The following is a 24263-nucleotide window of genomic DNA, read 5'->3' on the forward strand; positions in this document are numbered from 1 at the left end:
AGTTGGATGCATGGATCACGTGTATTCAATAAGTGTTCTCTTCAAAAAGGGCGAGATGGTAACCCTAGCCATAGTAGGGTGTCCTTGCAGTAGAGTGTAAACTGTCTGCATATTCAAAAGGGAACAAAAAATAAATGTAATCACTATGTTTGGTACCAATAATACAATATCGATTCCTAGAATGCTTGTGTATGTGGCAAAAATATGCGTGTGTGATTCCAAATGTGCAAAGATTTGTATTTGGTAATGAACAGAGTGCATTTGAGTGTATGCTATGCCCATCATTTAAGGGGTGATGCTAAGGAAAGACATTGGCATAATCAACACTTTGGTTCAGAAAACTCCTGCGCTATGGCACAAGTAAGAGAAAACACTATAGTACACAGTGCAAGTATAGTTGCAATTCTGTGGCCATCATTGTGGCTGTTCTCAGCCTGAAAACTATAGGCCTGTTGACATCAGTGGTAGGAAAGCTTTTGAAAGGGGTAATAATGGAAAACATACTTGAATACATTGCAAATCACAATACTATAAATTTGTGCCATTATGGTTTTATGCTTAACAGATAGTGAAGAGGGAATGTTTTTGCCAGGCATGGATTCGCAGAGAAATTTAGTATTTCAGCATTGGCGAATCGATACGCGAAACTTCCGCAAAATTTTGCAGTGAAAAATCGCTAAGTTTGTGGCTAAGCAAAACAGGACAGATTCGCTCATCACTAGTAACAGATCTTGACAGACTAATTTATTTGCCTTTTATGAGTAGGTGAGCAGGAACCTTGATGCTGTAATGGCAGTGGATGTCATCTACTTGGACTTGGCTAAAGCATTTGACAGTACTGCACAGAAAATTAATGATAAAATTGAGGAATATTGGCCTGGAACATAATGTTTGTACTTCAATAGAGAACTGGCTGAAGGATAGATTAGAAAGAGTGGTGGTAAATGGAACATTCTCTAATTGGGCCAGTGTTGTTAGTGGAGTACCGCAGGGGTCAGTCCTTAGTACTTTGCTTTCTAACTTGTTTATTAATGACCTGGAGGTGGGCATAGAGAGTACTGTTTCTATTTTTGCTGACAACACTAAAGTGTGCAAAACTATAAGTTCCAAAATGGAAAATGAGGTTCAATGTTGAAAAGTGCAAAGTTATGCACTTTGATAGAAATAATATAAATGTGAGTTATACACTAAATGGTAGTATGTTGGGGGATCCTTAATTGATAACAAAATTGTCTAATTCCAGGCAGTGTCATTCTGTGGCTACTAAAGCAAATAAAGTGCTGTCTTGTATAAAAAAGGGCATTGACTCAAGGGATGAAAACATAATTTTGCCTCTTTATAGGTCCCTGGTAAGGCCTCACCTTGAGTATGCAGTGCAGTTTTGGGCTCCAGTCTTTAGAAGGATATTAATGAGCTGGAGAGAGTGCAGAGACTGCAACTAAACAGGTAAAGGGGATGGAAGAGTTAAACTAAGAGGTTAGACAGTCACAGTTGGGGTTGTTTTCTCTGGAAAAAAAGGCGCTTATGAGGGGACATAATTGCTCTGTACAAGTACATTAGAGGGGATTTTAGGCAGATAGGGGGTGTTCTTTTTTCCCATAAAAATCAGCATACCAGAGGTCACCCCATTAGATTAGAGGAACGGAACTTTCATTTGCAGCAGCGTAGGTGGTTTTTCCACGGTGAGGGCAGTGAGGTTATGGAATGCCCTTCCTAGTGATGTGGTAATGGCAGATTCTGTTAATGCCTTTAAGAGGGGCCTGGATGAGTTCTTGAACAAGCATAGTATCCAAGGCTATTGTGATCCTAATATCTACAGTTAGTATTAATGTTGGTAAAAATAGTTTATGTATGTGAGTGTATAGATAGGTCAGTATAGGTTGTGTGTGCTGGGTTCACTTGGATGGGTTGAACTTAATGGACTTAATGGTCTTTTTTTCAACCCTATGTAACTATGTAACTATGTAACTATATGTTGCTGCATAGACTTTTAATAAATTACTCTTATTGTCTTATATTTAGCATCTGGCCAGCTTAGCCTAATTGTTTCTAATTTTTGCAAAATATTATTTGTAACATGTAATTTAATAAGAAGCAAAAAGCACAATAGTACATTTATATTCTTAAGCCATATGTTGCTCTTTCAGTGGAAACAGGGCTGAATTGTAATTGACTAGAAACTATTTTTCGCAATCTATACAGATTTGCTACTGACTTTCTTACACGGAACAAACACTCTGACATTTAATCTAATTATAAAGGAAATTATTAAAGCTAATAGCATTAGTCTGACAACACAATTACTGATTTTACCTAATGAGCTTTGTCGTGAAAGCAGATTATTTGAGATGTAGAATTAGTTGCTGACTATCTAGCAGCAGGGATCACATGATAAATGTTCTGCATTTCTATAATTGGTTAAACCTTTTGCTGTACTTTGGCAAAATGTAAAAAAATTCAGAAATCAAGAAAAAAAGGTTACTATAAATAAATACTGGAAATTACAGAAAACCCTTTAGTGAGAGTACAAGGGAGCACATTTACTAAGGATAATACATATAATTCATCTTTTTTTCACAAATAGGAATTTATTTTTTTATTGTTTTTGAGACCTCTACTAATGTTTTCTTGGAATAACATTTTATCTTATGCATGCAAGCAAACCTCTGCCTCCAACAGCGAAAAAGGCAGCTTTTTTGTTAAAGTTCAGCTTTTCAATGTACTGCCTATAAGCAAGCTGCGGGGAGGCAGGAAGTGGATCGCTCACTTGCAGGTACCCTGGCATGGTGCAGTTTTCTGCTAGCCTACAATTTTGCCCCCCCCCCCCCCTCAGTGATTGTCTCTTTTCTTCTCCTTTCCTTCCCAGCCATTTTCCTGTTTGTAGGTTGAGGGTGGGGGACATAGGTGAGGAGTGGGGGATGCAAGCGAGCACGGAGTGGACAGGGAGTGGGTGGGCAGGGGTCATGTAAGATTGGCTGTGCACTAGGACCGTCCAAGGAGGAGGGCCCAGCACGACTAGTTACTAGTTTGCGGGGGGGCCGGCACCAACTACTTACGCCACTGATTACAACTTTAATCTGCTGTAACTTTTGATTGAATAATCTCACAGACATGGCTGCCCATATAAGGGCTCTGGCACGTGGGGAGATTAGTCGCCCGCGACAAATATCCCTGTTCGCGGGCGACTAATCTCCCCAAGTTTCCATCAGTTGCCATCCCACCGGCGACAATGTAAATCGCCGGTGGGATGGCACACGCGGTGGCGCGATTTCAGCAAATCGCCGAAAATGCCTCGCGAGGCAACTTCGACGATTTGCCGAAATCGCCTGCGCAGTGTGTGCCATCCCACAGGCGACTTACATTGTCGCCAGTGGGATAGCAATTCGGGGAGATTAGTCGCCCGCGAACAGGGAGATTTGTCGCGGGCGACTAATCTCCCCACGTGCCAGAGCCCTAAAACACCCAAATCACCCTCTTAGGAGGCTAATTAAAGTCATTCTCTACAGCAGGGGACCCCAACCTTTCTTACTCGTGAGCCACAGTCAAATGTAAAAAGACTTGGAGAGCAACACAAGCACCATAAAAGTTCATGGAGGAGCCAAATAAGGGCTGTGATTGGCTATTAGGGGCCTCTATGCACACTATCAGCTTACAGGGGGCTTTATTTGGTAGTAAATCTTGTTTTTATTCAACCAAAACTTGCCCCCAAGTCAGGAATTCAAAAATAACTCCCTGGTTTGGGGGCACTGGGAGCAACATCCAAGGGGTTGGGGAGCAACATGTTGCCCCTGAGCCACTGGTTGGGGATCACTGCTCTACAGAGATTCCTTCATTTTATCTCATGGCCTGTGCCCTGCATAACCCCAAAACACATGGTAGAATAAATGCATGGCAACTGAATATAAGATAGCCTTCCAGGACACTTGTGCAGGATACTTGTGCAGTGTTGTACTGGGAACCCAGGGGCCGGGCCCACCAGAAAACCTTAGACCCTAGGCTTGCTTTCCAAACTATTTTTCCTCCTTTCCTCACCCAAACTCTTTATTCTTCTAGTCTCTTTTATTTACAATGTAGCATCTATTCTTCCATCTATTTCTCCTCTTTCTTCCCATTCACAAATAGGGAATGACCATGAAACAGGCCAAATGGTCAGAAGCAGGAGGGCCCACTTACACCTGGGCTGACCAGGAGTTTTCCTGGTTTCCTGGTGGGCCATTCCGACACTTTTCTTGTGTTATGAAAAAGTCTGATACCAAAGGTCATTTGAGGTAAAAAAGTAAGGTTAATTGCACATGTACATGGGTACAATTGTAACTAATAAGCTAAACAAGTCTCTTGGGGGAACCGAGACTTGCCGCTTAAAGGGCAATTTAATCTTCTTTAGCAAAACTGTAATAAAACATAAAGCAAGACCCCAAAACCCCCAGAAATGTGTTCGAACTTTTAATAACCTGGCATTTTTTTAAAAAATGGGAGTGGTATTTAAGGAGTGTGGCTGCAAAAATGGGTGTGGTCAAATATTTTAACCACGCTCCTTAATAGGAGTGTGCCAAATAGGTCCCAAAGCAAAGTTGTGCTACTGTATTTTAGTAAGCAAAGTACAAGTACACCAGGAGCTGCCGTACACCAACCAAACAAACTGTGAAACGTGCTTCTTAATGTATAAGACATATATAAAGACAGCAATGAATGCAGCACCAAAACCCCCTGAATATTTATTCCGGAGACTGCCAAATATGTCCAGCTGCTTCTTTAATACATGGGACACATCTCACTCCTGAGCATATTTGTGCAGCCCTTTTCTGCTACTGAGGTAAATCCTACAATCCTGAATTTCCTTTTTGATGGTGCAGAAGACCTGTGCCTTTGCTGTATGGGAGTAAGTATAACAATAGATTGGCAAGCTTCCACTTGGAGTCGGAACAGACTGTGCTGTAATATCCTGAGAACTTATTTCATCCACAATTACAACTTGAAAGATTGAGAGGTTTATTTGCAGGATACTTGCAACTTTAAAATAGCTTTCACACATACAGACTGGCAGCCAGGAGCGACTTAAGCACATATTTATACAGACTGCTGTTTGATGTCTGACGTGCCGAGGGAGACCTGCACATGTGGCTATCTTTGGTATGAATTCCCTTTGGGTTTCCGTACCCTGAAAAGAGCAGATTTGATATTCATTTGTCCACATCTGGAAAAGAGCTTGCTTTGCTACCACTGGGCTTCTTTCTTTCTTGTACACATCCAATGATGTCTGCCATCTTACAGAAAACACCTCTGCCTGCTTCACTTTCCCATCAGGCCTTCCTTCCTGCCAGCTCACAGCTCACACAAACAACACAGAGCTTCAACACAGAAAGGAGCACAGAGAATAAGATAAATATCCCCAGCCTCCCAACATTCCATTTATACATATGGTCAGAATCATGTCTTGTCTAAAACAAAACACACTTTGCTGTTTGTTGAATCTGGTGATGTCAGGGGTCGGAAGATATGAGGGGTAGGATTGCCACCTGTCTATGTTCAAATCAGTTTTCACATGGTAATGGCAGTGGCATAACTAGATGTTACTGGGCACCACAGCAAATTGACTTTAGGGCCTGTGAGGTTTGATATAATATCCTATATTCTCATATTCATATAATCATATATTCATATATGCATGTATTTTGATACTTTGATACACTTTGATGCTTAGCATATCATACTCCATTTTAGAAATGTATCTCCATTTTGTAACAGCAACCAGCAAGGCTTGAACATCCCATAATAGTTGTTTTTCCCAAATAGTACTCTTGCACAGCTTGCACCTTACGAAATATAAGCCTTGAAAAACAACTTAATCTTATCTATGCACTGACGCCTTTTCTACTCCTTGTGTCCTCCTTAAAATACTTGTCCCGTATTAGCCATCCTTGAAGGCCATCTCTGAAGATAATGAAATAGACCATCTTTGTTCTAAAGCTAATGTCATAATGATTTCTTTGTCTGCACGTACACAAGGGGTATAAATACTATGAACTCCCAGACAGCCCATGTGAAAACCAGAACTGGCAGACAGCAACCCTCTGAACTTGAAACCATTGTAATTTGAGAAGCTAAATAATAATAGTCAGCAGAAACTAAATAGTCAGCAGGTAGCAGTTACTGGTCAGCAACCTGTGTGCCTCTTTTTATATTCTTCTCAGATCCCCTTGTAAAGCAGCGAGAGCAGTGACACATTGTGAAATAGCAGTTTGCCCTGTGTCATATTTTAGAATAGCAGAGTCATTCAGCCATCTCGCCTTTGCAAACACTGTCTGGACGCTATGGGAGCTGTAAATCAGCATGCAGAACAGGGACTACCTGACCCTGACAGTCTGACCACAAAAGCTTATATCCCAGCAGTACCAAATATTCTAAACGTTATTGTCCCCAAATATTGGCATGTGCAGCTTATGGTACCCATACTCCACTCTCCTAACGCGTTTCGCACCATTGGGTGCTCCTCTGATGAAGCACCCAATGGTTAGGAGAGTGGAGTATGGGTACCATGAGGCACTAGGATGCACCTGTTTGTCATTTGGTATAATATGTTTGCTTTTTTTAATTGTTTTGTATAATTTTGAGCCAATAAATGGTTGTTTATCTCACTGAATACATTGTTGATTGATTATCTATATATTCAGGACCTATCAGTGGGATATAACTTACAGATTTTATTTCTTAATCTACTAATAATATTGTTGTGAGCTGGGTCTTATGGGCATACATTTATAGGTATATTTGGCATAGCATCTGGTTTTATTCATTTCTTTTGGGGGGTTGCTTAAACATTTCCTCTCCTCTTCTCCACTTCTCTCAACTGGGATCACCATGGGGCCATAGTTCAGGGTACAATATGTTTCTCCCAGGTTTTCTAGGAGTTTTAACATTGTTATTAGACTGCGTTCTTACATGAGACTTGGAGCTTTCTGGGCCTGCCCAGCTCACTATTTTGGATTTTGCTCCTTCAGACCACCGGGAGCAACAAATTCCTATGGATGTAAATAGTTTTGATTTTCCATTGTTCTCTTCCAGAAATCCATGGCAAAGGCATAGACTCTTCCGAGGACTGAGACTGCTTTTGTCCATTTGTCAGGTACTGCATCGGGACATTTGGCCAGTGGACTGGGGGGGGGGGGATTTTGCATATGCCAATTCAAATTTGGAAAGGGTTAAATGATCAGGGGAAAAAAAATTTTGCCACGTGGTTCGGGATTGTCCGAATCCTTCAGGGTGGGTTTGGGGGTTCGGCCGAACCCAAAAGAGTGGGTTCGGTGCATCCCTACTGCAAACATAACACCCCCCTCTGATCTGTTCTGCTCTTCCTGTTTATTGTGGATCACAAGATCCACTGTGGATCACAAGATGCCAACAATGAAAGGGTTAAAGTTTCCTTTGGTTCCACTTTAATTCCACAGAGCTTCAGTCAGATACATATTTATAGCCAGAAAATGAAAGGTGCCATATGGAGAGCTGTTTCCACTGGATACGGACTAGAATTTAACAAGAAATTGCTCCTGTGTGCACTTTCTTTCTGTTTGATAAGACTGTTTCTATTAATACCCCAGAACTGCTCCGTGTAGGCTGTTTAACAGCACAAAAACATCCCTAATGCAGAAATGGGTTGTGCTTTAAGCATTTACTATGACTCAAAACCTTTTAAAGCTTTACTACCATATTTTACTTAATATTTCTTCCATCTGTCATGTTTATCTGCTATCTGTCTGAGCAGCGCGCAGGCCTCCTGAATGCATATACTGCTGGCAAGGCCTATTTATATTCCTTCTATCAGCCTAAATGTATCCATGACTAAAATGTGCTAATGGGGCCGCATTGCACTTCCAACTTACTTATTGTTACAGCTCTCTCTCCAAGTATTTTACCATTTACTTTTTTCATTTAACCCTTCCTTGGATCTGTCATAGCTACCCACCCTGTAGCCAAAGATTCAGAAATATCTCTCTGTGTGTTCTCTCTGCACTGGCCCTATTAAAAAATCCATTTGTGGATGTGAAAAAATAAAAAAGAATTATAGCCCACTTAACTACTTGGAAACTTCTGTGACTCAGATCAAATGGAAAACAAGTTTCATACTCGGCAAACTATGCCTTAAGGCAACTAGAAAACACAAAACATAATTATTTTGCTATCACTCAGATTAATGCATACTTAACATCAAGTCGAAGTTATAAAGGCTCATTTATGAATGGTGACGCACAAAGTGTAAAATGTGCATGCAAATCAACATGGTTCTTTTGCCCACTATGTGACTTTCCCCCCAGAATTTCAGCTTAAATGGGGGCACCTAAGTTGCATCTGCTGCAATATACACTCAATGCACCATTGTGGACTTATTGGTAAATCACATGCCAGTTACAGCAATACTTCTCAAGTGCGCCATCAATAATGGTAATACTGCAAGTGACTATTAACATAACCTACTAAAGAAACCCTGAAATTACAGCCAGGTCCAGGCTATTGGTAATGTCATGGTTCCCTTGTATAAATGTGTGCATTTGCACATACGGTAATTCATCAAATCAGGGTTACAGGGCACTTTGGTGCTTGTTACAGGTTGCCAAGGACGACGTATGGATGGAGTACCTTTCTGCATAGTGTCAATGTGTGCCCAATGTAGCGTCCATTTTAGCTCTCTGTACTTGCTATCCTACTCCTTAATGAGCCCTACTGACATATTATTATAGTAAAAAGCATATAAGAAAAGAATATTTTATATTTTACATTAAGGCTTGCTGGATAATGGGTTTCCAGATAACAGACTCCCTATTGTAGTAACAAATTAGCCTCACAAACCCACTGCTAATTTGTAATTCCCCACAGGCACTCTTTTTCAGCTCAGAGGCGGTGTGGTAAGGTTGCCATGGAAGACTGACCTTTCAGACGTGAAAATGTAACATGCGTTTATCAGTATGCTTGCTGAGTACTAGCATCACCCTTGCGTAACAACATTTTTTATGAATCTATTGTTCCTTTAATAGTCATTTGCCGACTACTGCTAAAGAAGCAGAGGAGCTCCTGTAAGATGCCATAGACAGTGACTATTTATTGGGCTGGTGAAAAGCATTTTGGGCATCAGTGTGCTTGAAATGCCAGTGCCTATTTTGAATCCCAGTCCAGACCTGATAGTGCCCATTGCCACTTTGCACTGACCTGTGTTATGTGATTGTAACTACAGATGGTATGTTTTCAGTTGCACAGGGTTTCTATGAGTGAGAGGAGGTACAGCAGCACTAAATACTAGAAGACACAGCATACATTGTTCTGGAGTATTAGTTTAGTGAAGCTGGAAGTATTTCAATGATAACATTTTGCTCCTTTGTAGTGAATTTTGCAGGAATAGTGGGCAATAGTGTGTATGGACATATACATATATCTTCTTTGTTAGATATTCTGCATTATATTATGTTAAGTTAAAGGGTCACTGTCATGATTTGTATGGTGTACTTTTTATTTCTAAATTAAACTGTTTACATTGGTGTGTAGGCAGCCATCTCAGTGCATTGTGCCTGAGTCTGAGCTTTCAGAAGGAGCCAGAACTACACAGTAGAACTGCTTTCAGGTAACCTATTGTTACTACTCCCATGTAACTGGAGGAGTCCCAAGCCGAACTTGGATTTCTTACTATTCTTACTATCTTGCTACCTTCCCATTGTTCTGCTGATTGGCTGCTGGGAGGGGGTGATATGACTCCAACTTGCAGCTCAGCAGTAAAGTGTGACTGAAGTTTATGAGAGCACAAGTTACATGGCTGTGGCACCCTGGGAAATGAAGAATATGGCTAGCCCCATGTTAAATTTCAAAATTAAATATAAAGAATACGTTTGCCTTTTTGAAAAACATATTTAATGCAGGATTCTGCTGGAGAAACTCTATTAACTGATGTGTTGAAAAAAACAAACAAAAAAAACATGTTTTCCCATGACAGTATGCCTTTAAGATGACATACAGCTTGCCTAGTGAGTTTCTTGCTTGTAATGTGTGAGCCAGAAAAGATAGGCCTGATGCGAGTGTCTCCAGTTTGGTAATTCAGCTCTAGTATGGGGGGATTATGATTCAGCTCCTCCATTCATCTTGGTACAGCACTGCTATGACGATGAAGAGTGATGCCTTCAAAAGTGTTTTACATAGGTATATGTCTCCTTGATTTTGCTTGCACATGCTTTATGTGATCTGGCCGGCTGGGCAATGCCAAGTGCTGATGGGCACACCCTGTTGGGCATAATAAACCTGAAGACTGTTATGTGAAAACGCATGATTTATATCATAACTGTGTTTGTTATTCAGGACTGTATAGGCATGAGTGCTGTTTGTGTTCATATTTTGGATAGTCGCATATAAAGGCACAAAGATATCTTCTGCTGTTTGTCATTCAGGGAATGTGTGCATGTTGTAAAGTCTCTTTTATATTAAGGTTAATCATTGTCCCCCATTGTCATTGCAAGAGTAACTTTGTGTGCGAAGTGTATGTGCATTTTGGGTATGAGTTCTGGGAGAATTTGCCAAAATCATTTTCTTTTACATTACTCCTCACATGGCTGTGTAGTCAAAACAGAAATTAACAAAGAAAGCTAAACACATAATTAGTCTCGCTACTGTGGGTATCATTTAAATGAAGAGAACGCAGAGACAACTTGAATGTTATCCACGTGCAGCTTCAACACACACACACACAGCTTCTGTACTGCCACATGCATCTTATATTTTACTGGCAGAAAGATGGTAATTTTCTTTGATGTGCCAAAATGAAGAGCAAGAAAATGCAAATGATATTGTACAATGCGAGGAACAGGAACTCCACTTTTCATTAATGTACCGGCTTCCAAGGCCAAGTCTTGAATATTTTTTCACCTCGAGTTTTATTCAATTGAATTTACGAGATTAATCATTCGGAAAAAATTCATGATAATTCAAAAGAAAAAATTCAGTAGCTTAAACCTGGCAAGGTTCTACAGAGATAAATGGGAGGTTTGTTGTCAACATTCCATTTAGGCCATTTTTTTCTTTTCCTTTTTTTTCCTATTTTTTTAAAAATAAATGGAACAATGGAATTTTCATTGATAGTGTTTTCCCAATTAAAATTTACTCCTTGTTTTTTCAATATTTGATTGTGAAAATGCAATCAACTTGAATCACAATTTATTTTCATGATCAAATCGTTAAAAAACTTTATTAAACATTATTTAATCTGCCTTCTTATATGTGAGATTACACTTGCAGCACATTTATTAGAACGAACTCACCACAAGAAGGATAGCAGGTTGCACACAGCTCGTTGCCTAGCGGCAGTGGGCCATAGTAACGTTGCAACGTCCGTCCTTCTTGGGGTGAGTTCCTGCTATGACAGGATTAGGTCTCTGAAGGTTGGCTAAGTGATCACAGTCCAGATCCCATTTCCAAGAATGGCAGTTTTAAGCAATAATCAGCATGGCTTTATGAAGGGCAGATCATATCAAGCAAATATACCTGTAGGATGTCAGGCAGTGGTACTGCAATAGATGTGGTACACTTTGATTTAAACACACTGCCACATAAATGTTTGCTTTCTAATGTGAGGTTTGCCGGCCTTTCGTGGTACCAAAAATCAAGCCTAATTTAAAATTTGAATCCTAACGATTATTGTGAATAAAGCTATTTCTTAACCACCTTCACCTGTGTCTGGAGTGTGTACCATCAAGAAATTGTGCTTGGGCCTTTGTGGTATTTCTACATAAAGAAAGTAAGAAATAGAACATGAAATTGTGTACAGAAAGTAATGGTTACTGGTACATTCTCTAATTGGAATAGGGTGTCAGAGTTGTGTAATCGGTTAACATTCATTTAATATGTTCGTTACTTCAGAGACTTGAAAGAAGGCAATGAATTTAGTGTATATGTGTTTGCCAGGGGCACAAAACTATGCAAAGGCAATCTAAACTTTCCAGGATATGGCATCCTTGCAGGGGGGTCTTCATAAACTGGTGAAAGGGCTCTTAAAGTAAAGATAAAATTCAGTGTCAATAAATAGAGGTGTAACAGGCCTTCTTGACCCAAACACCATAACATGTACTGTATATTTATCAGGCAAGAGAACTTGAAGCTCAAGGATAGGATTTTCAAGTAAGTTTAATTAGTAAATACACAAAAAGGTTGTGGGAGCACTCCAAGGCTAAATAAAGTATACAAATACAATGGAAGTGCAACTGATCTGGCCAAATTAATTACAAACATACAAAAAGAAAAAGGGATTGATCAATGCACATTCCCTGGTCCCCTGTTTCATAAGTAAATTGTCTGTTAGTTTCATGCTAGTGCATACAGTATATTGACAAAAAACAGGGGTTTTTAGTTACAAAATTATGATCATAAGATTGGTAAGCCACCATACCACGTCAAGGTAAACCCCATATGGTGGTCCTATCTATTTACCTCTGGTCATATTTTTCAAAGGCTGGCACTCCCGTGCACTATTGCCATTCTTGACCTGGGGGCTGGTTTGAGTCAGAGGGCTTAGTCACTCCCATGCCTTTTGCTTATATAGAGAGAGATTGCCTGGTTTCACAGGCCTAATCCTCCCCCGCTTGCGGCTTGTAGAGGAGAAGACTGCCCATTAACCAACACCCATTCTTTTTAAAGGCATAAGACCACCATTAAAGGGACGGGTGTGGGGGTGCTGAACCCACATGGAAGTTTGGCCATTCTTCCTGCAGAATTAAATCTGCTAAAATACATAAATACACAAAAAGGTTGTGGGAGCACTCCAAGGCTAAATAAAGTATACAAATACAATGGAAGTGCAACTGATCTGGCCAAATTAATTACAAACATACAAAAAGAAAAAGGGATTGATCAATGCACATTCCCTGGTCCCGTTTCATAAGTAAATTGTCTGTTAGTTTCATGCTAGTGCATACAGTATATTGACAAAAAACAGGGGTTTTTAGTTACAAAATTATGATCATAAGATTGGTAAGCCACCATACCACGTCAAGTTTAATTAGTAATTTGCACAAGATGTTGGAGCCATAATTTCATAACAGTTAAGGTGGCCATACACGGGCCGACTATAGCTGCCGATATCGGTCCCTTGGACCGATTCGGCAGCTAATCGGCCCGTGTATGGGGAGAGCAGAGCGGCCTGGCCGACCGATATCTGGCCTGAAATTGGCCAGATCTCGATCGGCCAGGTTAGAAAATCTGGTCGGATCGGGGACCGCATCGGCTCGTTGATGCGGTCCCCGATCCGACTGTCCCATTGCCGCCCACATAATCCGATCGTTTGGCCCCAGGGCCAAACGATCGGATTATTATTTTTTTTACCTAAATGGTCCCCGATATCGCCCACCCGTAGGTGGGGATATCGGGGGAAGATCCGCTCGCTTGGCGACATCGCCAAGCGAGCGGATCTACTCGTGTATGGCCACTTTTAGAGCCACCAACTGGCAGGATTTACCTAGAATGTCCCACAAATAGTCCACGTGTAGCCATGACACTGGTAGGCTGCTATATTATAATCCTTGATGCTATTGTTTCTCCAGGTTGGACAGATCCATTGGGGCTGATAACGTCATAAAAGTCCAGAGGGCCTTAGTTAGAGGGATGTTGGTCTGTAGGCCTCCCTGCCTTAGTGGAATATGATTCCTTTGGCATAGGGTGGATAAAAGTTCCAATAATGGGTTAGACACGTTATGCAAGCTGGTTCCTTGAACACTGAACCACAGAAATACACACCTTCTTGAAAATACCACCCTAACGTATTCTCCTCTCAGAAAGAGCATATGGTTTCATCCCTTTGTCTAATAACCTCTCTGGGCCGTAGGTGTAAAGAAGTAGACAAGGTAAATACAGTAGGGCAGTGCTGTCCAACTTCTGTGCTACCGAGGGCCGGAATTTCTCTGACCTACGTGGTGGAGGGCCGATAGTCAAATGTTGACTACGCCCATGTATGTGAAAGCCACACCCTCTTATAAAGACACACCCCTTTGTCACACCCATTTTTAGACAACACACATGCTGGCATCTGTAGAAACTGGGAGCTGGGAGCTAGAGCACAGGTAAGAATGTGTTTTTCTCCTGTCTCAGAGTACAAGCTCCCCATTTCATAGTGTAAAATAGAAAATCAATAAATAAATTGCAAGAATTGTCAAAATGGCACATAGAGCTAAATTAATGTATTTTGGGAGCATTTATTCACAAACTGGGGACCTATATTACAAGGTCAGCACCAGTGTACCTACTGCAGGTACATATGCTGACAAAGCAGTAAGAGAATGCCTGGTACATACACAAGCACAGCACTGCTACAACCTCAAAGACCAGAACCTGAACAGGTGTACCACTGGCAGTATGTGCCTTAAGTATGTGCAGATTAGCATAGTGCTCTAATACAGGAGATTCAGTGATCAGTGGGACCTCAAAATATTTATACATGCACTTAGATTGTAAGCTCTACGGGACAGAGACCTCCTTCCTACCGTAAATTATACCACATGGCACTGTGTCTTTACACTTATTTATTGTATTTATTATAATACTTGTCCTCCCTGTGTGTAAGTTTCTCTGTTGTAAAAATGTACAGCCCTGTGTACCCTTGTAGCGCTTTCTAAATAAAGTTATACATACATACATACAAGACTACAAAAAAAATTTGCACTTGTTTAGTACCACAATAGATTGATATAGGCCAGAATAATCCTCAACATTTATACAGAAGGAAATCTTTTACAGCACTTATTAAAAGGCACATTAAACCCACATAAAATGGTACAATAAGGCTTAGCAACTATGGGTACCCTGATTTCCTGTATCAAATTGAACACTGACCTCCAGCATTGAATGGGATAGGAATCACAACTAGTACACTGAAATAATACCCCAATATAAATTGGTACTGTGACCCATTAAGCCCAAAATTCACCCCATCATAAATTGCTACAGACACCCCTAATATTAACCACCAGCAGGGACTGACACTGTGACCCACAGCGTTAAAAAATCATTATCCCCACAGTTAGGCTCACCACTTTTAGGGCAGGCTCTGGTAGTATGATGCAGGCATGGGCAGCAAGTTTAGGGACCAAGGCAGCAGATGGCAGGTGGCAAAAGACCAGATGAGAATCGCGCAGCCACATTCTATCTGCTGAAGGCACCTTGCCAAATACAAGGGGAATGTGGGGGCGGGGCGTGTGCCGCGAGTGGGCGGAGCTTGTGACATCATATCTGGACGTCCTATCGGCCCGTAGGAGACTGACTGAATAAAGCAGGGAGACTTTAATGAAAGTGCGGGGAGACACTGGACAATGTGGAGATGCACAGGCTGCTTGTTAGGTAATCGGATTAGTTAGGGGAGGTGTGCGCACAGCCTAGATTTCAGATTTACCCACAGTGTCGCGGGCCGCAGTATACTTGCGGGCCGCCAGTTGGACAGCGCTGTAGGGGATGAAGCTTCCATATTAAAAGGTGTTAGATAAATTGACCAGTGCCTCTAGAAGGGCTGTAATGAGATTACTAGCCAAGTTACTAGTACATATACATAATACATACAAGAAGAAGCAGACCCTGGGTCCAGTTGCTCACAGCAAATAATAATCAGCAGCTATACAATATAGTTATAGTATATAGCTGCAAAAATCCAAAAATAGGAAAAAAAGCTCCAGCAGATTAACTGCAAAACATTTATTATGGGTAGTGTTACCACTACCCATAATAAATGTTTTGCAGTTAATCTGCTGGAGCTTTTTTTCCTATTTTTGGATTTTTGCAGTTGTATTTGGTTGCAGCACAGAGCAACAACTAGGAGCTAAAGCATTTTTCGTAAGTACTTTATACAAAGTTCACCAATAATTTTTCATTTTTGAGTTATAGTATATAGCTGCTTTGCATGCATTTTAAGGGTAGAACAATATTTCCCACTTATCAGTCACAAGTGCAAATTGTGATTTTAGGTACATGACGTAGGAGCAATGATCTGCCTTAGGACTAATAATTATGGTTTTTTGCCATAGTCCTGCACTTAAGGGCAAATGCCCATACCTGGCGCACTCTTATCTTCCAATTTGTGCCTGTATGTTACCCAACCACTTAGATTGTAAGCTCTACGGGGCAGGGACCTCCTTCCTACTGTGTCTCAACAACATGGCACTTACTCCCTGTGCATTTATATATATTTATTGTATTTATTTATTACACCACTTGTCCTCCCTCTGTGTAATTTTGTATACTGTAAGATTGTACAGCACAGCATACCCTTGTGGCGCTTTATAAATAAAGTTATACATACATACAATTATGGTTATGGGGCAGGAATGTCATTCCTCCTGTCTCTTACTACTTAAAACTTGTATTTAACTGTATTTTGTTTAGTTTAATTAAGCTATTTGATCTAGTAGATTCTATTTGTTCTATCATTTTATTGTTCTACTGTAAAACACTATATAACCAAAAATATACATATATGACAAAGCAGCCCCATTGCAGTTACATTTATGGCCTAGATCTTTAATAGTCACTTAAAAAAAAAATCTTCATCAGGACTAGTGTTACAACAAATCACATTGGATGTTATTTTGGCTTGTTATAGGTAATGTGCAACTTGCTTATGGATATGTACATTATTGTGCTACAGTGCCACTTACTGGCAGTGGCAGTGAAATGCAGTTATTCTGGCATTTTACTTTCTTGTACAGCACTAAGAATCTTACTGCCCCAGTGAACTACAAATCTTTCTTTGCTTTACAAGATGTAAGTACAAGTGAATTTGCCCCAGCTGGAGACCCCCAAAGGTAAGCAAGGGATTGACAGCAATACCTTTCAACCCGGTAGATAGGAATCGGTGCAGTACAATTTTCGATGCAATTAGTGGGGAGCAATGCCCCTGTGCACCTCTGGTAATGGCTTACCTACTTGCCTAGACTGCAGGTACATTCCACGTGGACGACTTTACTTCACATTATTTAGGATCCACTGTGATCAGGTCACCTAAAATTTACACAATTCATTACAGCTGTCCTGACAATACAGAATAGCGTATCAGGCCTTCATGTTATGGCGCTGGATAGAAATGCTCAGCACAGAATGGTTAGACTGATGTTTACATTTAATAAAACATTTTAGGCCCCTGTCTTATAGGTACCTAGCAAATATCTATACAGATATGGTACCAGTTATCTGAAAACCCATTATCCAAAAAGCTCTGAATTACGGGAAGGTCATCTCCCATAGACTTCATTTTAACAAAATAATTCACAATTTTAAAACATATTTCCTTTTTATCTGGAATAATAAAACAGTACCTTGTACTTGAACTAGGATACAATTAATCCTTATTAAAGGCAAACCAATCCTACAAGGTATGGCAATCCAAATTATGAAAAGACCCCTTATCCAGAAAACCCCAGAGCATTCTGGATAACAGGTCCCATACCTGTATATTTGGAAGTAGATGCATCTGTTGGCTGGGAATGTTTCCAAGTATCAAAATGAATGATATTTCCAGGTTACTTTTTTCTGTATCTACTCATCATCCGATTTTGAAAAACCAAGAAGTTGCTGATCTAGGCAGAATGAGAGCCCTATTTTGTGTCAAAGGCTTTGGCATGCAACTCCATTAACCCCTGTGTTACTTCTGCTCTCAATAGTAGGAAGGTGAGAGTGCAAGGTGCATAAAACTGATGCATAATTCAGGAATGGGGGTTTGACATTTTTGCATCATAAATGCAGTATATGAAATTCCTAGGTATAGGATTCCAGAATACTTTCCCTTTAAGCTTTAATATTCCATAATACTTCAGATGCAAGCTCCATTATCAGAAGAACCCTAGGCACCTGACCCAAAAGCCTACACTCTGTGATGCAGGAAATGAAAGCCAAAATATTACTGCAGGGTAAAAAGGTAATCATGACACTTTTTATTGAAGCTCCAGTGGGAAATCAGTTTTGAAGATAAATTAATTTGTCTTGTGAGAAGGTCCAGGGTCCTCAAGTATTTCCATCATGATAAAAAAAAAATAAATTACCTCCGTTGAAAAGCATGGATATCAAAAGTGGTAGAACATCTTATTTTTTTTTTTCTTTTAGTTATGTTAAGCCAAAGATTGCTTTATATTCACATAAAATGTACAAACGAACATTTGTTTAAAATGGAAATATCTAACAAAACTTTGAAGTCAGTAGTTTCTTCTGAACCAAAGCTTTCCTTCCATAACTCGCCCTGAGGGAGTAGCATTGGTATGACTTCAGTGGCAATTCCAATCATGATACCTTTGTTCATGTTCTCCTTGTTTTTTGTCTTTTTGGGAGCCGTTTTGCATCCTCTGGGCTGCCATTGTCCGAGTTTGCCTGTCCAAGCGCACGGACTCCCTGCAGTCGGCTTGTCAGCTGTAGGAGCAGAGGAATCAACTGCAAGGGGAAACACACACAGAATGAGTATTTATGTAAGCACCAACAGAACAGGTACTTTATTGTATCAATGGTAAATAGTAGCTTAGAAATATACAGTATCATCTCAGATTTATTCTCCCTTAAAACATTCAGCAACAAAAGACATTGGCCTAAGCGGAGTGTTATTTTCCTACAGACATTACAGGTGATTTCACAAGGGGAGATTAGTCACCCACAATAATTCTTCACTATCACAAGCCACTGATCTCCCCAAAATGCTTTCCCACCAGCACTAATTTATATCACCAGTGCGAAAACATACACAGTGCTTTTGTTTTTCTGAAGTCGCCCGAAGTCATTTCACAATAAAACTTTTGGAAAAATTAAGTGCAGCGAATGTTTTCCCACTGGTGACTTACATTATTGCTGGTGGGAAAGCATTTTGGGGAGATTAACTGCCTGCGGTAGCGGAGATTTATTGTAAGCAACTACTCACCCTGCATGCCAGGAGCTTAAAACACACATCACTTTTTTTTCGGTGCAATTATAAGGCAGTACCCTAAGCTAGAAATAATCAATGTTGATGTTGCAGGCCAAATAGACTCTATCGAGTGAATAGCCATTTAAAATACTGACAACTTCCTAGTGCTCGTAGCCTGAACTCAGAAGTGCAGGAATTGAATAGGAGCTGCAGCTCCTCTTCACTTCTTCATCCACCATACCACAATAGATGGTAAATATTGCATATTAGCAGATGGTTGTTTTTGATTACTAAAACTAGACAAAAACCTTGCACCGCTAATATCTAAAAACTACACATTATTTTCCAACACATATCTTGTTTTTAATTCTTTAAAAATTATAACATATAGCATTTAAAAACCAAAATGACTGGTGGCAACCGGGAACCTGCTGTGTTCTCCAAACTTAGCAGTTGTGCACTCACCTTATCATGATTGTAGCCAGCTAGTAACAGCAGGAGAGTCAAAGGAAGAGCCAGATATGAGCCCTGGACAACATCCTGTTCAGGCAGCTTCCTCTGAAACAAAGACATATGATCAGAAACAGGACTGAAAATGCAACATGAATGATGAATTTGGCATTAAAAAAAATATATAACTCCTAAATGTGCATACATCCAATATAATGCTATCCCTATGTATACATAAATTCCCTATGTATAGATAAGTGATATTGGTAGTTTGGTTGTTTTGGTTGTGCCAAAAACGCTAAAGGAATAAAGCACTGTTAGAATAAACTGACATCTTTTCTCCATGACAATAAGATTGTCGTCACACAAACTAATAAGTGGATCATGAGTTAAATAAGACCAAGAGTTACCGTAGGGCTGAAGGTTAAAGTGATGTGCTTATGGTATCCCTGAGTGCTGAAGGAAACCTGAGGCAGGGTGTAGTCATACTGAGATTTAGGCAAAGTGGAGTCCAACTGCACAACGTAATTCTGCAACCAAAACAAACATTAGTAATAAGCCAACTGCTGAAAATTTAGCATAATATGAAATCAAATATAACAGATGGAAAATTGCTTTACAATGTTCTACTGAACAGCCTGACAGCCCCATGGCAGTAACAGAAAGTTTAGTAAACTAATTCAGCAGTTTTGATGGCCTGTAGTAGTCAGAATGCTGAAAGAAGACAAGCTAAATACATAGGCTGCCGCTAATTACAGATTATATGTAGGAATCTCTTACCTCTCCATCTCTTAACAGTGGTGGGAAATGGAAAAACAAAGACTGACCCAATGACACAGACTGGATAGGGTTGTCCAGATTTTCACTTTTATAAAGCTTCACCTACAGAGGACAAAAAAAACAGATGCAATGCACCATTACATATTAATTTCTTACTAAATCCAGTTAGACGATGATTTACTTATATCTGAGTGCACTATATATATCCATCTAGATTTAATGCATACAGAAGTCAGTGGTATGATTGAATGACTGACTGCGGTCTTAAAACATGAAGCCACATAAGCAATCGCGGATCATTTTGCCTGCTCAGAATCAGATGTTGAATCTGCTGAAAGTCAAGTTATTTGCAAGAGTTACCCAAGGGCATTTCTGGATTTCAAGGATGTTTAGTTAGTAACTATATTGATCTTCTTCTGTGTAGTTTAGGATTTGTTTTCAATCTTCTGCCATCTATTAAAGACCGACCCACAACTCACAGCTGCCCTACAAGCAACCCTAACATACAGTCCAAACCTCTAATCTCTTTACTCAGAAAGCTGGAAGTGCAGTGAAGGGAGCAGGAATTTACAATACTGGAAATGACCTGCATTGCTGATGGGCTTGGCAGATCCTGGGGATGACATAAAAATACCAAAGTGTCTGCATTCCTAATGGAAAAGAAGTCAAGTGGGGAAAATTTGCTTTACATCACACAGCTCAACATGCCACACATTCACTTCAATGGGACACGTAACAGTCTGATCACACTCTGCCCAGGTATAGTATGATTTTTGCTGGTAAATTCTACAATACTGTTGGCTTATTTATGCTATAAGATTGTTTTAAAGGGACCGGTAACATCAGAAAATGAAAAGCATTAACACAATTATTTAGAATAAACTTTTAGTTTTGTTCTGGCAGTGCCTTTGCAGAAGTTTGATCAGAAAACATGTTCCCTGAACACATTTAACTGGGTGGGATTTCTGAAACAAGAGATATATTTTGATTGACCACAGCGGAGTAGATACAATTAAAAAAAAAATCAGTGCTTCTGCTTAAAAGATTACATTTTTAGAGGAATAGTAAATAACATTTAAGTGCAAATTAAAGCAACAGTAACACCAAAAAAATGAATATATATTAAAGAAATTAAAACTATAATGCACTGCTGCCCTGCACTAGAGTTTATATACTGTAAGTACTCAGCTATGTAGCCATGGGGCAGCCATTCAAAGGGAGAAAAGGCACAGGTTATTTATCTGGTATCTAACTTGTGCCTTTTCTCCCTTTCAATGGCTGGCCCATGGCTACATTGCAGGGTACTTATATAAACTCTAATGCTGCCCTGCCACTCTCCTTTTTTCCTGCTTGAATTGCTGCCCCGGGGGCTACAAAGCAGCTTCTTTATATAAACTATAGTAGGGTTCCTGAAGCAAACACACTAGTTTCACCAGTGCAAGGCAATAGTACATTATACTTTAATTACTTTAAAACACTTTCATTTTTTGGTGTTACGTATTATTTACTAATGGTAACTTCCCTTTTAAAGGGGACATATTGTGTGAAAAACTTTAAGATAACTTTTTGTATGTTATGGAAAGGCCAATTGGTCTTTATTATGTGTTTTTCATACTTTTTGAATTATTTGCCTTTTACTTTTAACTCTTTCCAGCTTTCAAATGGGGGTCACTGACCCCGGCAGATAAAAAACTATTGCTCTGTGAGGCTACAGTTTTATTTCACTCAAACCACATCCTGTTTGATAAGGTAATTTGGATCCTAGCAACTCCTAAAAATCCAAGTTGTAGAGCTGCCAAGCAAAATCTGAATATATAACTACAAATAAAAAAATGAAGACCAAGTACCTTCAAGGAAAGGCAAGGGACTTCTGCCATTGACTTTTACATGATCTTGGCAAGTTTTATTTGGCGAATTGTCAAGATTCAGATTTAGTTTTATATTCAGCAACTCTCTAGATTCGTATTTTAGCAGCTATATGGTTGCTAGGGTCCAAATTATCCTAGCAAAAATTCCAATAGTCCTGTCAATCTGTTCCACTTCCTGCTGCCTCCTTTCCCAGGCTGAGCAGGGGGGCTGGCAGCACTCAGCACACTCCACTGTATGCTAGGAACCAATAAGCAGCTAGGCTGACCTGATAGGGAACTGAAGCCTGCCTTTGGTTGTGTGACTGCAGGGCTGTGATTGGCTATCCCCCTGCTACTGTGCTTCTGGCAGGGATCGTTAGGACACGCCCATCCCTCATTTAAAACATGAACAGGGCCCAGGGACCTTGAATAAAGGGGTCATTTTACAAGATGATTAATTTTAGCCCAAAGTAAAACCAGCACCATATATTATTCATTATTGCCTACAACATGCTATATGTCTTCTTTAATCCACACCTACAGTATTTATATTTTGTATGAAATATTACATACACCCTTTTGTCTTCACATAAATTGTACAGTGGACAAGTCATAAGACGAATATAACATTGGCGTGCCACATTCTAGTTTAATTCCCTCCTCTGTACACAATATGCAAAGCAAATGATACATTTGGGAGCCAAGCATGTTTTGGGCATGCAGAATATTACTATCAATCAGTTAGGGGTAATAGGTTAGCTTTGTATTCCTGGCGTTTCCTTGGAGTGACAAGCACTGTACACTGCAAGTATGTCAATCAATCCCTTTAAACACACAGCAACGGTACTGACTCCACTCACAGAGCTTTGTTCTTCTTTAAGTCAATAAGTTTGCATTGGTTTTTAATACTATATGTATGTGGAGAAGATGTCAAAATGTGTGTTTCAATCACTATTCCTTTATTTGCAATATAAATCTTATTAATCCAGTGGTGTAATGTGCAATTGTTCTAGCATTCACCATGTAGCCCACTAGGCAAAACAAATAGAAAACATGCACCATTGCTCATTCAATTACTGTAGCATAGAAAGACTAGCAAGCAGCGACAGTGAAGCACTGCAAGGTAAATGGTACAGTGTAGCTTACCAGTAAAGTTGACAGATGTTCAGATGAGGTAATTATATTTCCACTGAGGTCAAACTGGTTAATCTGACGGAAGGCGATAATATTTACATCATCTATGTCGTTGCTGCCAACCTAAAACATCAAACCAAGGCATGTGAATGTAATTCTTCTGAATGGATACCGGTAATATGTGCTATGCTCACATGTCCTTCCCCTGTCACAGCTATACCTGCTTGTTTCAACAACATATCAAAGAGCCCTCTTACAGTGAAGGGCCTAATGAAAAGGTACCAACCTCGATTGCCCTGTATGATGGCAAGGCCCTCTCAATGTGATCATTGCCCTCCGATTTCAGTTGTACGTGGTAAACACAGCCAGGCTGTAAAGAGAAGGGTACAGAGCAGATAAATGGTTTATGCTGGGAGCTCTTCTACCTGAGCAGAGAATGACAACTGTGTCGGTGTCAATGTGAAAAATATTTTGTATACAGATAAGTTAGCTTTTAAGTATATGATAGAATGACCTAGTCTTTTTTTTTTTTTATAACAAATATTTTCCTTCTTCTATGACGCTTTTCAGCTTTCAAATGGGGGTCACTGATCCCAGCAGCAAAAAAAAAAATGAAACATCTAAAACCACAAATTAAATATTACAATTTGCCTAGGACAGTTCCCACTGACTTCTACAGCTTTTAGATGGGGTTTAATTGTATTTTTTTTTTCTGTGTGTTGCTTAATAAATCACGCATATTTCTAGTTTTCATGTGATTAGTAAAATCCATGACTTTCAGTGCTAAAAACCATGACTCATGAAAAAATGGGGGGGGGGGATGAACATTAGTAAATGGGCCCCTAAAAGTAAATTTAAAGGTGAACTACCCCCTTTAAAAGGGTAATTATATAGTTACTAGTAAATACTCCTAAATAGACTCTATTTTAATCAAATAATTGTAATTTGTTAAAAATTATTTCCTTTGTAATAATAGAACAGTAAATTGCACTTCATTCTAACTAAGATATAATTAATCTTTATTAGGGGCAAAACAAGCCTATTTATGTTTAAATTATTTTTTAATATGCATAAGGTATGGAGATTCAAATTACGGAAACCCCTTACCTGGAAAACTACAAGGTCCTGAGCATTCTAACTGTTTTCATAGCTGTACTACGCACTGCACA

The 24263-nt window shown here is 39.7% G+C and overlaps 1 protein-coding gene across 1 annotated transcript in view; it reads right to left on the reverse strand.

Moving 5' to 3' along the window:
- Positions 1–17907: 17907 nt before the first annotated feature.
- The window catches only part of nomo3 (NODAL modulator 3), a 33921-nt gene continuing 27565 nt past the window's right edge, over positions 17908–24263 (reverse strand). The window contains 6 exon segments of the mRNA NM_001127971.1: positions 17908–18420; positions 19349–19441; positions 19744–19863; positions 20114–20215; positions 23107–23217; positions 23381–23464. Of these exon segments, the coding sequence (NP_001121443.1) occupies positions 18289–18420; positions 19349–19441; positions 19744–19863; positions 20114–20215; positions 23107–23217; positions 23381–23464 (642 nt within the window). The 3' untranslated portion in view covers positions 17908–18288.

The sequence above is a fragment of the Xenopus tropicalis genome, chromosome 9, assembly GCF_000004195.4.
Source record: "Xenopus tropicalis strain Nigerian chromosome 9, UCB_Xtro_10.0, whole genome shotgun sequence".
NCBI classification, from domain to species: domain Eukaryota; kingdom Metazoa; phylum Chordata; class Amphibia; order Anura; family Pipidae; genus Xenopus; species Xenopus tropicalis.